General features: G+C 49.7%; 1 protein-coding gene across 1 annotated transcript in view; it reads left to right on the forward strand.

Annotated features, from left to right (window-relative positions):
- MGEA5 (meningioma expressed antigen 5 (hyaluronidase)) overlaps positions 1–6943 on the forward strand; it is a 35775-nt gene extending 28832 nt beyond the window's left edge. The window contains exons 15-16 of the mRNA XM_019502707.1: positions 3783–3942; positions 4727–6943. Of these exons, the coding sequence (XP_019358252.1) occupies positions 3783–3942; positions 4727–4863 (297 nt within the window). The 3' untranslated portion in view covers positions 4864–6943. The remainder of the gene's footprint in view (positions 1–3782; positions 3943–4726) is intronic.
- The last annotated feature ends 3749 nt before the right edge of the window (positions 6944–10692 follow it).

Genomic DNA, 10692 nt, shown 5'->3' on the forward strand with positions numbered 1-10692 from the left:
GGTCCTCTGAGCCTGCCCTGCTCAGCCATTAAAATCTAGGAACCATCTCGGCAGTGAGAGCAGCACACAGAAAAGAGGGTAGTGCCTGGGGCTAAGATCTAAACCATGTCAGTGTTTCTGCTTGCTCCTGGGAAAGAAACAGATAATCATTAGGAGAACCAGTGTAAAATGCTTTGGGCTCAAAGGGCCAGGCAGGTGGTTTGATGTAGTGTCTTGAGGGATAAAGCTGCATACAGCAAGGCCTACCCTTGAGAGAGGTGGTATCTTCATCAGTTATGGATATGCTGCAAACGTAGCTGATGTCCAGAAAGTTACCCCAAGGGAAGCTTTGCCGGTGTCTCCTTAGAGGCAGATGCCCGTGTAGCATCTAGCACTCTTACCTATTGCCTCAGTACCAAATGTTTTCTGGACGTGTCATTGTGCTCCAAGTCCCTGCTATGGATATGTAACAGAAATGCTGGCAGCAGCCCCTGCATTTGGAGAACTGGACATGCCTTGTTCATATTCTAATAATGCTGCAATCCAGATGGCCTTGGCATGTTTTCCCCCGCCCCCATCTGCTAAGTAAACAGGAGGGGTTTCTGAATGGAACCATGCCCAAGAGATGCTGACAGAAGTGCTCCTCTGACCTGTCAGTGAAACCCTCACCATTCTGGTCTCCTCCAGGGTTGTGTGACCAGCTGTCAGTCACGATTGCTATCAAAGGGGGTCTGAAAGAATCCCTTCACCAGCAAGATCAGCCCAGACTGGCACACCCAGAGTCCACTATTTATCCTACTTGCCGTCACAAAAGCCAAGGGGCAGGGTCCAAATGTGAGTTAGGTCTCAAATTGCTCAGTGCACAGAACCTGCAGGAAGCAAAGCTGGCAGAAATCTCAGGAAACATTTGTCCTCTGCAAGCCTGCTACCCTGTGTCATCTAATTGGTCCTGCCTGCCAGAGAGGTAGGAAACTCTTTGCAGCAAAAGCCATTCTTGCTGAACAGCTTGGTGCGTTCTGTGGAATGGGTTCAGTTGGCAGCTGTCTTTTGAATTTCTCCTAACCTGGAGGCTAGACTGTTCAAGAAGACTGGTGGTCTGGTTTGTGCATTTGTCCTGCTTTTGTGTCCTTATTCTGCAGTATAATATCTGTTGTTTTCAGTGTTGTGTGTGAAACTTGAACATGTCAAGTTATGCTCTATAACTAACCTTTAAAGCTTATTAGACAACTACAACTGGATGGAGCAAAGCACTAATAGAAAATATAGTACAGAAGTGGGGATGGGGGAGAGTGGGAAGTTTCCAGGAAATGTTAAAGCCATTTGGGGCCTGGGGATGAAGTGGCAGGGGGGGAGTTGTCATGCCAGTAGACGTGTTTACCTCTGGTGAAAATTAAAATGGGAAAAATAAGTAATATCTCTTGAGGGGAATTCTCTGGAGATCAGAAGAGCCTTCTGTTTGAGGCTTGGGCTTCTTTGCCTGGAACCTACCAGACTTAATTAATTCCCCGAGACCAGCCAGCTTTCCTTGCCATAGCGCACAAGGCAGCAAAGTACATGTAGTAACACTTTGTAGATTGTCATCTCTGAGGAAATTCTTCGCAGGACATCAAGGACTGGGTTTTCTTTATCGATTTCCCACCTGCAGTGATAGCAGTCCTTGTGGAAGCCAGGAGGCTTGTTGCCTTCCACATGCTGCTGCTCGAATAGTTGGATCCACATTGCTCAGTCTTTCCCAATCTCATGTAGTTAAATACCACCATAAACCCACACTTCATAGGGCAGATGCACTCCCAGAACCAGTCAAGCTGCCTTCTGCCTGCTGTGGGGCTCCCCTTCCACATTTGCTTCCTGAAAGGAGCATCTGGGTATGTCCTTCAGCTCCCCCAGTCCCATTCTTCACTCTCAGTGCATTAAGGAGCCTGAGAGAAATGATGTCTCAGGGTGATCTCCTGGAGTTCCTTCAAGACAGTGGTTCTTCATCTATTGGAAGGTGGTGTCAGAACTTCATTAAAAGAAAATCACATTCCTGATTAGGAAAGGCCTGGGCTGACTTAGTGTTCTTAGGGTCTTTGCTCACATCACAGGTATTCAAGAAATTATCTGCTCCTCTTGTTCTGTGTCCCAGGAAGAGAGTTGGGGACTGTAGAAAGACTTTTCTCTGGCTGAATGCTTCATTGTTTATCTAAAGCTGGAACCTCAGCCCACAGGCGAGGCTCGCTGAGCTGTCTTAGATTGTATCTTGGGCAAAGGGACTTGAAATAACACTGTGGGTCTGCCACCTCTCCATAATTCTTGCATCCTGGATGAGCAGCATTGCCCAGTGTTGGCATTAAGTGGAGAGTCCTGCAGCTTCCCAGAGCTGTCTCTTGTTTGGTCAAAGGCACACAGTGTCTCTGGAAGAAGGCTTGTGACTTATTGAGACACTGCACCCTTCCAGAGTGGATGGATATGTGATTAGACTAACCTGGTTCTTTGGCAGTAGAAGTTTGCACCTGAGAAGGGCAGGTCACACAGTAACTAGGAGACAGCTGCAGGCAGCAAAGCATCTCCGTTCAGGCTGGCCAGTTTGAGTCAGAGGAGAAGGGTCCTTGGCTTTGACAAGGCAAAGAGGATAGGAACAAAATCCAGCTATTGTCTCTGGCCATTGTGTCCAGATCTAAGAACTCTGTAAGAACAAAAGGTTAATTGGTTGCACTCTGCTGGGCGCACCCCACTAGTCGTGTATGTGAGAGTGCAGGTTTGTACTGTCTGCTTTAACCTTTGTCAAGAGCTGATATATGGTGACGACGTGGATTAGCCATCAGAAGTGACTGGAAATGAGCTCTCTTGCTTGTGCGTGTTAACAGCCATTGGGTTCTTTTTTCACGTGGGTTGCACTTGCCATATTAGGCAGGGTTTGAAGTTTGTTGGGTGCTAGTGACACTAAAACAGGGAAATCTGAGATACAGGATAAGTAGGGTCCACATGCAGCACAACACAAACTGCAAGGTTTGCTGAATTGCTTGATGAATGCAGGATGGCCACTGTCACCGTGCTCCAGCTTTCCACGGTTGACTCATTGCAAAAACAAATCGGAGCCGATCTGGGCAATGGCTGTGCAAAACCGCACAGAATGAGCTGTACACTTTCCTGATCAGACCGGTGCTTATTCCCAGGCTGAAGATAATCTCTTGCATGGAATTAGAAACCTGTCCTGCTTGAATACATCTCATTTTGTAACTTGATGTACTGGGGAAGAAGGGGACTTCAGAGCAGTTGTAAACAGCTCAATGGCTTCTCATTAGCAGGCTTGGCTGTGAACTGTGGGACAGGATGGCCTTTACTGATTACTCTGCAGTGATTTAACTTTGGGTGTAGACTCTTTATTTTGTAACGCTGATTAGGGGAATGGACAGATGAGCAAATTAGCTAACAAGGGCAGACACCTAATGGGGAGCAGCTGATGCATGTTAACTTCCTGTGCTTGCAGTCATCCTCTGGTAAGTACAGGCTAAACCAGAAACATTTTGCCCTGTTTCATTTGGGGTCAATTGCAGGCTTAAATGAGTGGTAAATATTCTTCAGGGGCTCCTGGAGATTTTTTTAATTGGGTATAGTTGGAGAGCGTTGCTTTTAGAGACATACAGCCCTCAGGTTTTGTTCAGGTTTACCGAACAAAATGGGCTGCTTCGTTCAGCAAACCTGATGAGATCAGATGGTTTAGATGCAGGGTTGAGCAAGGGGTCAGAGCGGGTGACCTCCGGAGGGCCCTATGAAAAGGAAAAGCTGAATAACGATATAAAGACTGCCTCTCTCTCCTCTAGAAAATAATGCTAAGTTTCCATGAAGAGCAGGAACTGCTGCCAGAGTCATTCCTTGCCAACTTCCCATCGCTGATAAAGATAGATATCCACAAGAAAGTGACTGACCCAAGTGTGGCCAAAAGCATGATGGCCTGTCTGCTCTCCTCTCTGAAGGCCAATGGTGAGTTCATGCACGTGGGGTCCCTGGGGGGCTGCTTTAGTGGTCAGTCCTGGAATCACTCGCTAGCACTGCCAGGCCAGCAGGGAGTTCTGGGGTCCATGCTAATGCATTTTGCATGCACACGTCAGCCGGGGGAGCAGATTCCTGCTGGTGCCTGAGACTGTTTAGATAATTCGTTAGAAATGGCTTTCACATCCCAGCTCAGGCCAGAAGACAACCTGTTGCTGTAGCTGTCATCTTCCAAACGGAAAATGGGTAGAACAGAGGGAGCAATTTGGCTAGCTGAGGTTCCCATCTCTGCTGCTTTGAGGTAGTTTATTCCTCCCCCTTGGTAGTAGCTGATGCTACTTCCTAAGCATGCTAGTGTGCACCGGGGCATAATTTTGGAGCATCTGGAACACTCTGTGCTTGGCAGCGAGGCTTGCCGCACACCTGAGGCTTGCAGCTCTGCGCACTGTTCACGTACCCTCTTGCGGTGCTGTGCTCCCAACCCGTGCCTCATTTCTGGTCTCTTCTATGTGGAACAGACCCGTAGAGGCAGCTTGACCTCAGACATGGAGGATGCGGCAAGCCAGAGTGGCGGCGTGCAGTCTCTTTGGGGAGGTGAGCTGTGCTGCCATAAATCCGGCCTGCCTTTTTGGCACGGCCTGGGCCGAGCCCAGGACTGGATCAGTAGCTTGATTAGTTGTAAAGGTTAGGGTAGAAAAAAGGGTCTAATGATGTTTGCAGAGTCTGTGCTTGTTATTACAATAACGCTTCTCCGGCCTCTCTCTCATCCTTTCAGGCTCCCGTGGGGCTTTTTGTGAAGTGAGGCCAGATGATAAAAGAATCCTGGAATTTTACAGCAAGCTGGGCTGCTTTGAAATAGCTAAAATGGAAGGGTTTCCAAAGGACGTCGTTATCCTCGGGAGAAGCCTGTGACGCGCGCGACCACGAACTGCTGTAATCCCATCACCCCCTAATGGTTGGGCACGTGGTGGTGGGGATCTTCATATGGTCTGGCTGCACAAAGGCAGGAGCCAGCCGGCGTGGTAGCAGGGGCTATGTGAAAATCACCCATCACGCGTTCGGGCTTCGACTCGTTGCTGCTGAAAACCCTGGCTTGAAAAAGAAAACTGTGTCCTCTCCTGGTGTCATGCAAAGTGCCAAGGAGCCTCGCGTGGGCTGCGGCTGTTTGCCCCACGACGTGGCTGGTTGGTGGCAGTACTCTGTATCCAAGCATGCGATCGACAATGGCGGTTTATATCTGGAGCTGCAGTTCCTCCTTCTCCTGCTCGGAGCTTAGAGCAAGGTGCAAAGGAAGAAGGGTGAAAGCGGGGTTCTTACCAGTGTAGTCAGCACATTTCAAGGCAAGTAGCGACAGTTGTGGTGTTGGTTATCTCTTCCCGTTAAAGCAACCACCTGTTGTTACTTCTAACAACCATTGGTTCAAGCTCTGTAGGGACACGTAGCCTGTGGCAAAAGTCACTTGAGGACAGGCATGTACATTTCTGTGTATATAAACTTGCTGTAGGCTGATTTAACTTTTTTGTTTACTGGTTTTGTAATTCGTTTTCTTTTTGAGATGTGAAATGGTATTGGTCCGAGACGGCACTTTGTCAATGATGTAGAACCACAGCGGAGAGAGAATCTGTCTTCAGCGCTGGCCTTTCCAACTGTGCCTCATGCCCAGACCTAGAAACGGACCCGCTTGGGATCCAGAAGGATGGTGGCCACTGCCTGAGGCTGTTGTTCGCCGGGTGGCTTGCTGAGCTGGACGTACTAGTGGCAGTCGCACAGAATCAGTAGATGGGGGCAGGAGGGAGCTGGGTCAGGGGCAGGATTTGTCCTCCAAGTCTCCCTCTGTTTCAAAGCCTCTTCACACCGGTTTGACTAAATCAGGGTCTCCAAATCCTGCATGTTTGTATGAGACACTTTTTTTTTTTTTTTGTAGAAGAAATGCCACAATAAGCACATTTTTACTGGTTCTTACAGGGGTTCCCAAGGTTTAACGTAACCATGGGTGTTCTAGGCAGTCAGTGTTTTTACCCAGACCTGCTGTATTTGACTAATGTGGTGGCGTTGGCATGGTGACAGGGTCTGGTAGTGAGGTAGTTCCACCATTTGTGGAGTGATTTGATATTTCGTACAAGCCCTGCGTCTCTCAGAAGTACTCAGCCAGCAATACTCGCCTAGCAGGACCTTACTGCTTTCATCTTCTACTCTGGGCTGTGTTGAACATCCTCCTTTTTTTAAAAACTTTCCTCTCATTTTGGTCGTGAAATAAAGGAATTCAGGTCCTTATTTATGCTCCCAGCTAGGCTTTGAAGGGGTTTTACAAGCTCTGATGAATGGCATTAGACTCCAGGAAGGAGCAGCTACTGTTTGGCCTTCCAGTGCAGTCACGCACAGGCTCATTTGCAAACGGTGAATGATTTTTTTTCAATTATTATTTTTTAATGTGATAGCGAAGTATTTCAGTTGGAACAAGCTCATTTCATTTCTTTAGAGAGGGAAGTACCAGAGGTATTGGGTCTCGGGGCAGTCAGAGCTGAAGGTCCCTCGTTTCGTACAGCTTTGAGTGTGTGTAGAGTAGCCGATGCCTTGGTTTGTCAGGTGGAGCCATTCTCTCTCTCTCTCTCTCTCTTTTTTTTTTTTTTTTAATGGGTCTGCCAGAGTCAGTTTAGTACTTGATCTGGATTCATAGCATTACAGCATAGGATGCTTGTGGCCTTGTATCTTGGCTTTTAAAGGAGTTGCCACAATCTCTCTTCCTATGAATTTAATGTTATAGAAGTTAGTTGTATAAACCTACGGGACGTCCGGTCAATACCATCACCCTAGAATTGTAAGGTGATACGTTGACATATCTTTCATGGTTAAGAATTTTCATTGAGGTTGGAATGCCACTTTCATTAATCTGTTTTTAGATGACCAGTATCTGTAGCAGAGAAAATGACCTGTAAAACTGTATTTGAAGACCACGCGAGAAATAGAATAAAAATTCCGAAGTGAATGTAAATGCACGGTGTGTTCAGTGTGTGGTGCTGCTGACGGGCGTGTGCGGGCACGGTCCTTTCCATCATGTGGCGGTGCTGGGCAGCTGGCACCCAGCCCTCCATACATTTGCTTTTTTTTGGTAGGGGGTACTCCTGGCTTGCAAAGGGCACTGAAATGGTGGTCTGCCCTGTGTGAGGATGAACATGTAGGCCCACGTTGCCAGCCGCGCTCAGCCCCTCACCTGCACAGATCTTCAAGCGGTACTTCACTTTGAAGCCTTCCCACTTGTGGGTATAACAGCTGGTGAAAACCATGCATTACATGATCAGCAGCAGCTTCTCCGTAACCCAGCACAGAGACGTGCTTGGATGCTCATTCACGTGCTGTGGAAGCAGAGCTCTGGAGGCAGGGAGTGGAGGATGGAAAGCAGGCTCGCCAAGCAGCGCTCTGCCTGAACAAGTAGCCCAGCTCCTTGGGCCCTGCTGGCTGTCTCACCCAGTGCTGTCTTTCACAGTGGCAGAGAACCGATGTGAAGAGAAAGTATATTCAGGGCTTGCCTGGACTCCTCTTTCCACTGCCCCTCGTCCCTTCCAGCGCTGAGGCCTGGGAAGGCCTAATTCAGAGGTCGCGGCCCTTCCATTGTGTTAATAAACGTTGGACGTACCCTGCATGGCAGTCTAATCCTCTTCTGGACCCTGGTTGCACTGCCAGTCCCTGCAGCGTCTTGTGGCAGAGACTCCACAAGCTGATGTGGAAGCAGGGTGAAAAAACGTTTGCGTTACACCACCTGGTCCCCAATACATTCATCGAATGCCCCTTAAGACCTGGTAAATTAAAACCCAGTCACTTTTAATCACTGAACCTAAAGTGTTCAAAGTACCTTGGTATCAGTTGCTTTTCCAGCACCAGTACAGGCAAGTTGGGTAAAACCTGGGGCAGGAGGAGTGACTTTTCAGCGAGGAAATGATGGAAGCTGCAGCATGACTTGCCCAAGGTCAAGCAGGAAATTGGTGGCACCAGCTGGGGGGCTGTCGCTCGTGGCTCTGTGCTCAGGCTTTCTAGTGTATGGAGCTCGGAGGTGTTTGCAGCTAGGGACCCTTGCACTTGATGGTCCCAGAACAACAGAAATGAAGGCCAGACTTGCTTTGGAAGAGGAGTCGGCTCTTCCTGGGTGAATTCCTGCGGCAGCAAGTAGAGGAGCGTTACCTCTCAGCTACAGCGGGACCAAAATTAAGGACAGCTATTTGGCTGGGGTGATATGACCACAGCACCCATTCCTGCCTGGAGCAGGGGGTTGGACCTGGTAATCTGTTTAGGTCCCTTCTGTTTAGGCACTATGAAACTAAAGGTAAGCTCTCTGTCCTTGGCTTGGTAGACACGCAGATGCTTCCTGGTGGGGAAATAATGGAGGTTACAACATGACTCACCCAAGGTCAAGCAGAAAATCATTGGCACCAGCCGGAGGGCTGTTGCTGATGGCTCCGTGTTTGGGCTGCACTGTCCCACCCAGTGAGATTGTAGACACGTTTCCAAAATTATCCCAGGCACCAAGCTAGGTCTGCTACCGGTGGGAGCCTTCTGAGCCTGTAGACTCGCACCTGTCTCTCCCCTGGGTAGTTCTGTGGTTCCAGGATGAGTGACGGCAGGATCCATGCAGGAGGAAGCAGGTCTGTTATGGAGCTGATCTTGTTTGCAGCGGCTGTGGTCAGGAACTCCTCCAGTGGCTTGGAATGGCCCCAGAACACCTTCATCTGGACTCAGATCACAACTAGGTTGGAAGCCACACGTGGCTTTTCCCCACCACCAGCTCGTTTAATTTATCCAAGCAGCGTTGGCCCTGAGCTTCATCTGGTGTGTGGAAAGGACCCTTTCCTGTACCAACTTGCCTGGCTTAGCTCAGTGTACCGCATTTCCTTGCAGACAGTATGCCCTGAAATAAGATGCACAACTTGTTTTAGATCTTTCCTGAGTAGCTGCAGAGAGGGAGCTGAGCCTGCTCATTGTTTGACTCTCTTGCAGGCTTTGCCTCTCCTTCCCTTACTGTGTTTCTTCACATGTGAAGGGCATTCTAATTGCAGCAGTTTTTGGGGGGGAGGTATTGTATGCAAGGCAATACAGTCAATAGCAGCACAGTCCTTGCTCTCTGAGATGCTAGTGATGGTCATCGATAAGGCTGACTTCCTTACACTGCGCCCCTCCATTGGCAGTGGTGCCAGGCAGTGTAGACAGGCTCGAGAGCCCTGTCAATTACTGGCATAAGCAGCAGGCTTGAGGCATGGCCCCATTACTCTTCAGTCGTGGCTGCCCCCGGCCTCTTCATAAGGCCACAAACCCCTGACTTGCTGGAAGGGGGAAGTGCTTGAGCCCCGTAGAGCAGCCCCAGTGCCCTTCCCTGAGGCCCCGCACTGAGCTGACTGGGAAGCAGCAGATCCTGTCTTGACACATGGCTGCTGCTTTGGAGGAAGATGACTGAGAGGCTGAGGGAACTGGGCTGCTTTAATCTGGAGAAGAGAAGACTGAGGAGGGATTTGATAGCAGCCTTCACCTCGCTGCAGGGGGGCTGCAAAGAGGATGGAGCTGGGCTGTTCTCAGTGGGGGCAGATGACAGGACAAGAAGCAATGGGCTCAAGCTGCAGCAAGGAAAGTTAAGGTTGGGTATTAGGAAAAACTTTCTCATGAGGCCAGTAAAGACTGGAACAGCCTCCCCAGAGAGGTGGGGGAATCTGCATTCTTGGAGATTTTGAAGCCCTTAGCTGGATGATGTAGGTGGAGCTGGTCCTGCTTGGAGCAGGGGTTGGATAGACGACTCCTGAGGTCCCTTCACCCTTGTTGTCCATGATCCTAGGATGGAAGAGGCCTTTCTGAGGGCAAGTCCAGCACAAATCCCTCGTGAGCCCTGTTTAGTGTCAGTCAGTCTGCACCCTGGCACTGTCCCTGTCTCTGTCCAGTCCCCCCTTCTAGGGCCTGTCTTACCAGGGAGGCAGCACAGTTCTGGCTGGTTTTAACAGACTTGAAGCAGTGCAAAGGACTAAGTGTGCGTCTCGGCTGCAGTGGCTTAACTGGGTCTTTCATTGTCAGGAAGAAGCCACTCGAGGCCTTGTGCATCGATTTATCTGGTCAGCTTTGTCCCTTTGGTTAAGCCTGGGGTGCCTTTCTCACAAGCTGCCCTGTACGGTCCCCTGCTCAAACTACAAGTGGCTCCTGGGAACCGCAGGCAGCACTGGCGGTGAGGATGCCGTTCATCCCGTGTTTTGTCCCAAAGATGCGTGCCCCTATTAGCTCCTTGGAGCAGGTTGTTCCCTTGAGCACTTGCCTCATCAGCCCTCCAAATCACTCTTGAAGTTCTTGAATTCATCCAGCATAGGGTGACAAAGGCCTGCAGCGAGACAGCAGCCCTGGACTTCAGGAGGGTGGATTTCATTGAGCTAAGGAGACTAGTCGGGGAGGCACTGAGGTCCTGGAGGGGAGGGGTGTTGGGAGTCCAGGAAGAGTGGTCGTTCCTAAAGGAGATGATCCTCCAAGCCCAGAGGGTGGCAATCCCAACACAGATCAAAGGGCACAAGAGTGCTCAAAAGCCCCCCTGGCTCACCAAAAGCATCCACAAACACCTCCACGCTAAGAAGGAGGTGTATGCCCAATGGAAAGGGGGGGCCATCACCACGGAGGATTATACCTTGGTTGCTCAGGATTGTAGGGCGGCTGTCAGGAAGGCCAAGGCAGAAATAGGACTGGGACTAGCTTCCTGGATCAAGGAAAACAAGAAGTCCTTTT

This window comes from Gavialis gangeticus, unplaced genomic scaffold, assembly GCF_001723915.1.
Source record: "Gavialis gangeticus isolate Ggan-Ray unplaced genomic scaffold, GavGan_comp1, whole genome shotgun sequence".
Taxonomy (NCBI): Eukaryota; Metazoa; Chordata; order Crocodylia; family Gavialidae; genus Gavialis; species Gavialis gangeticus.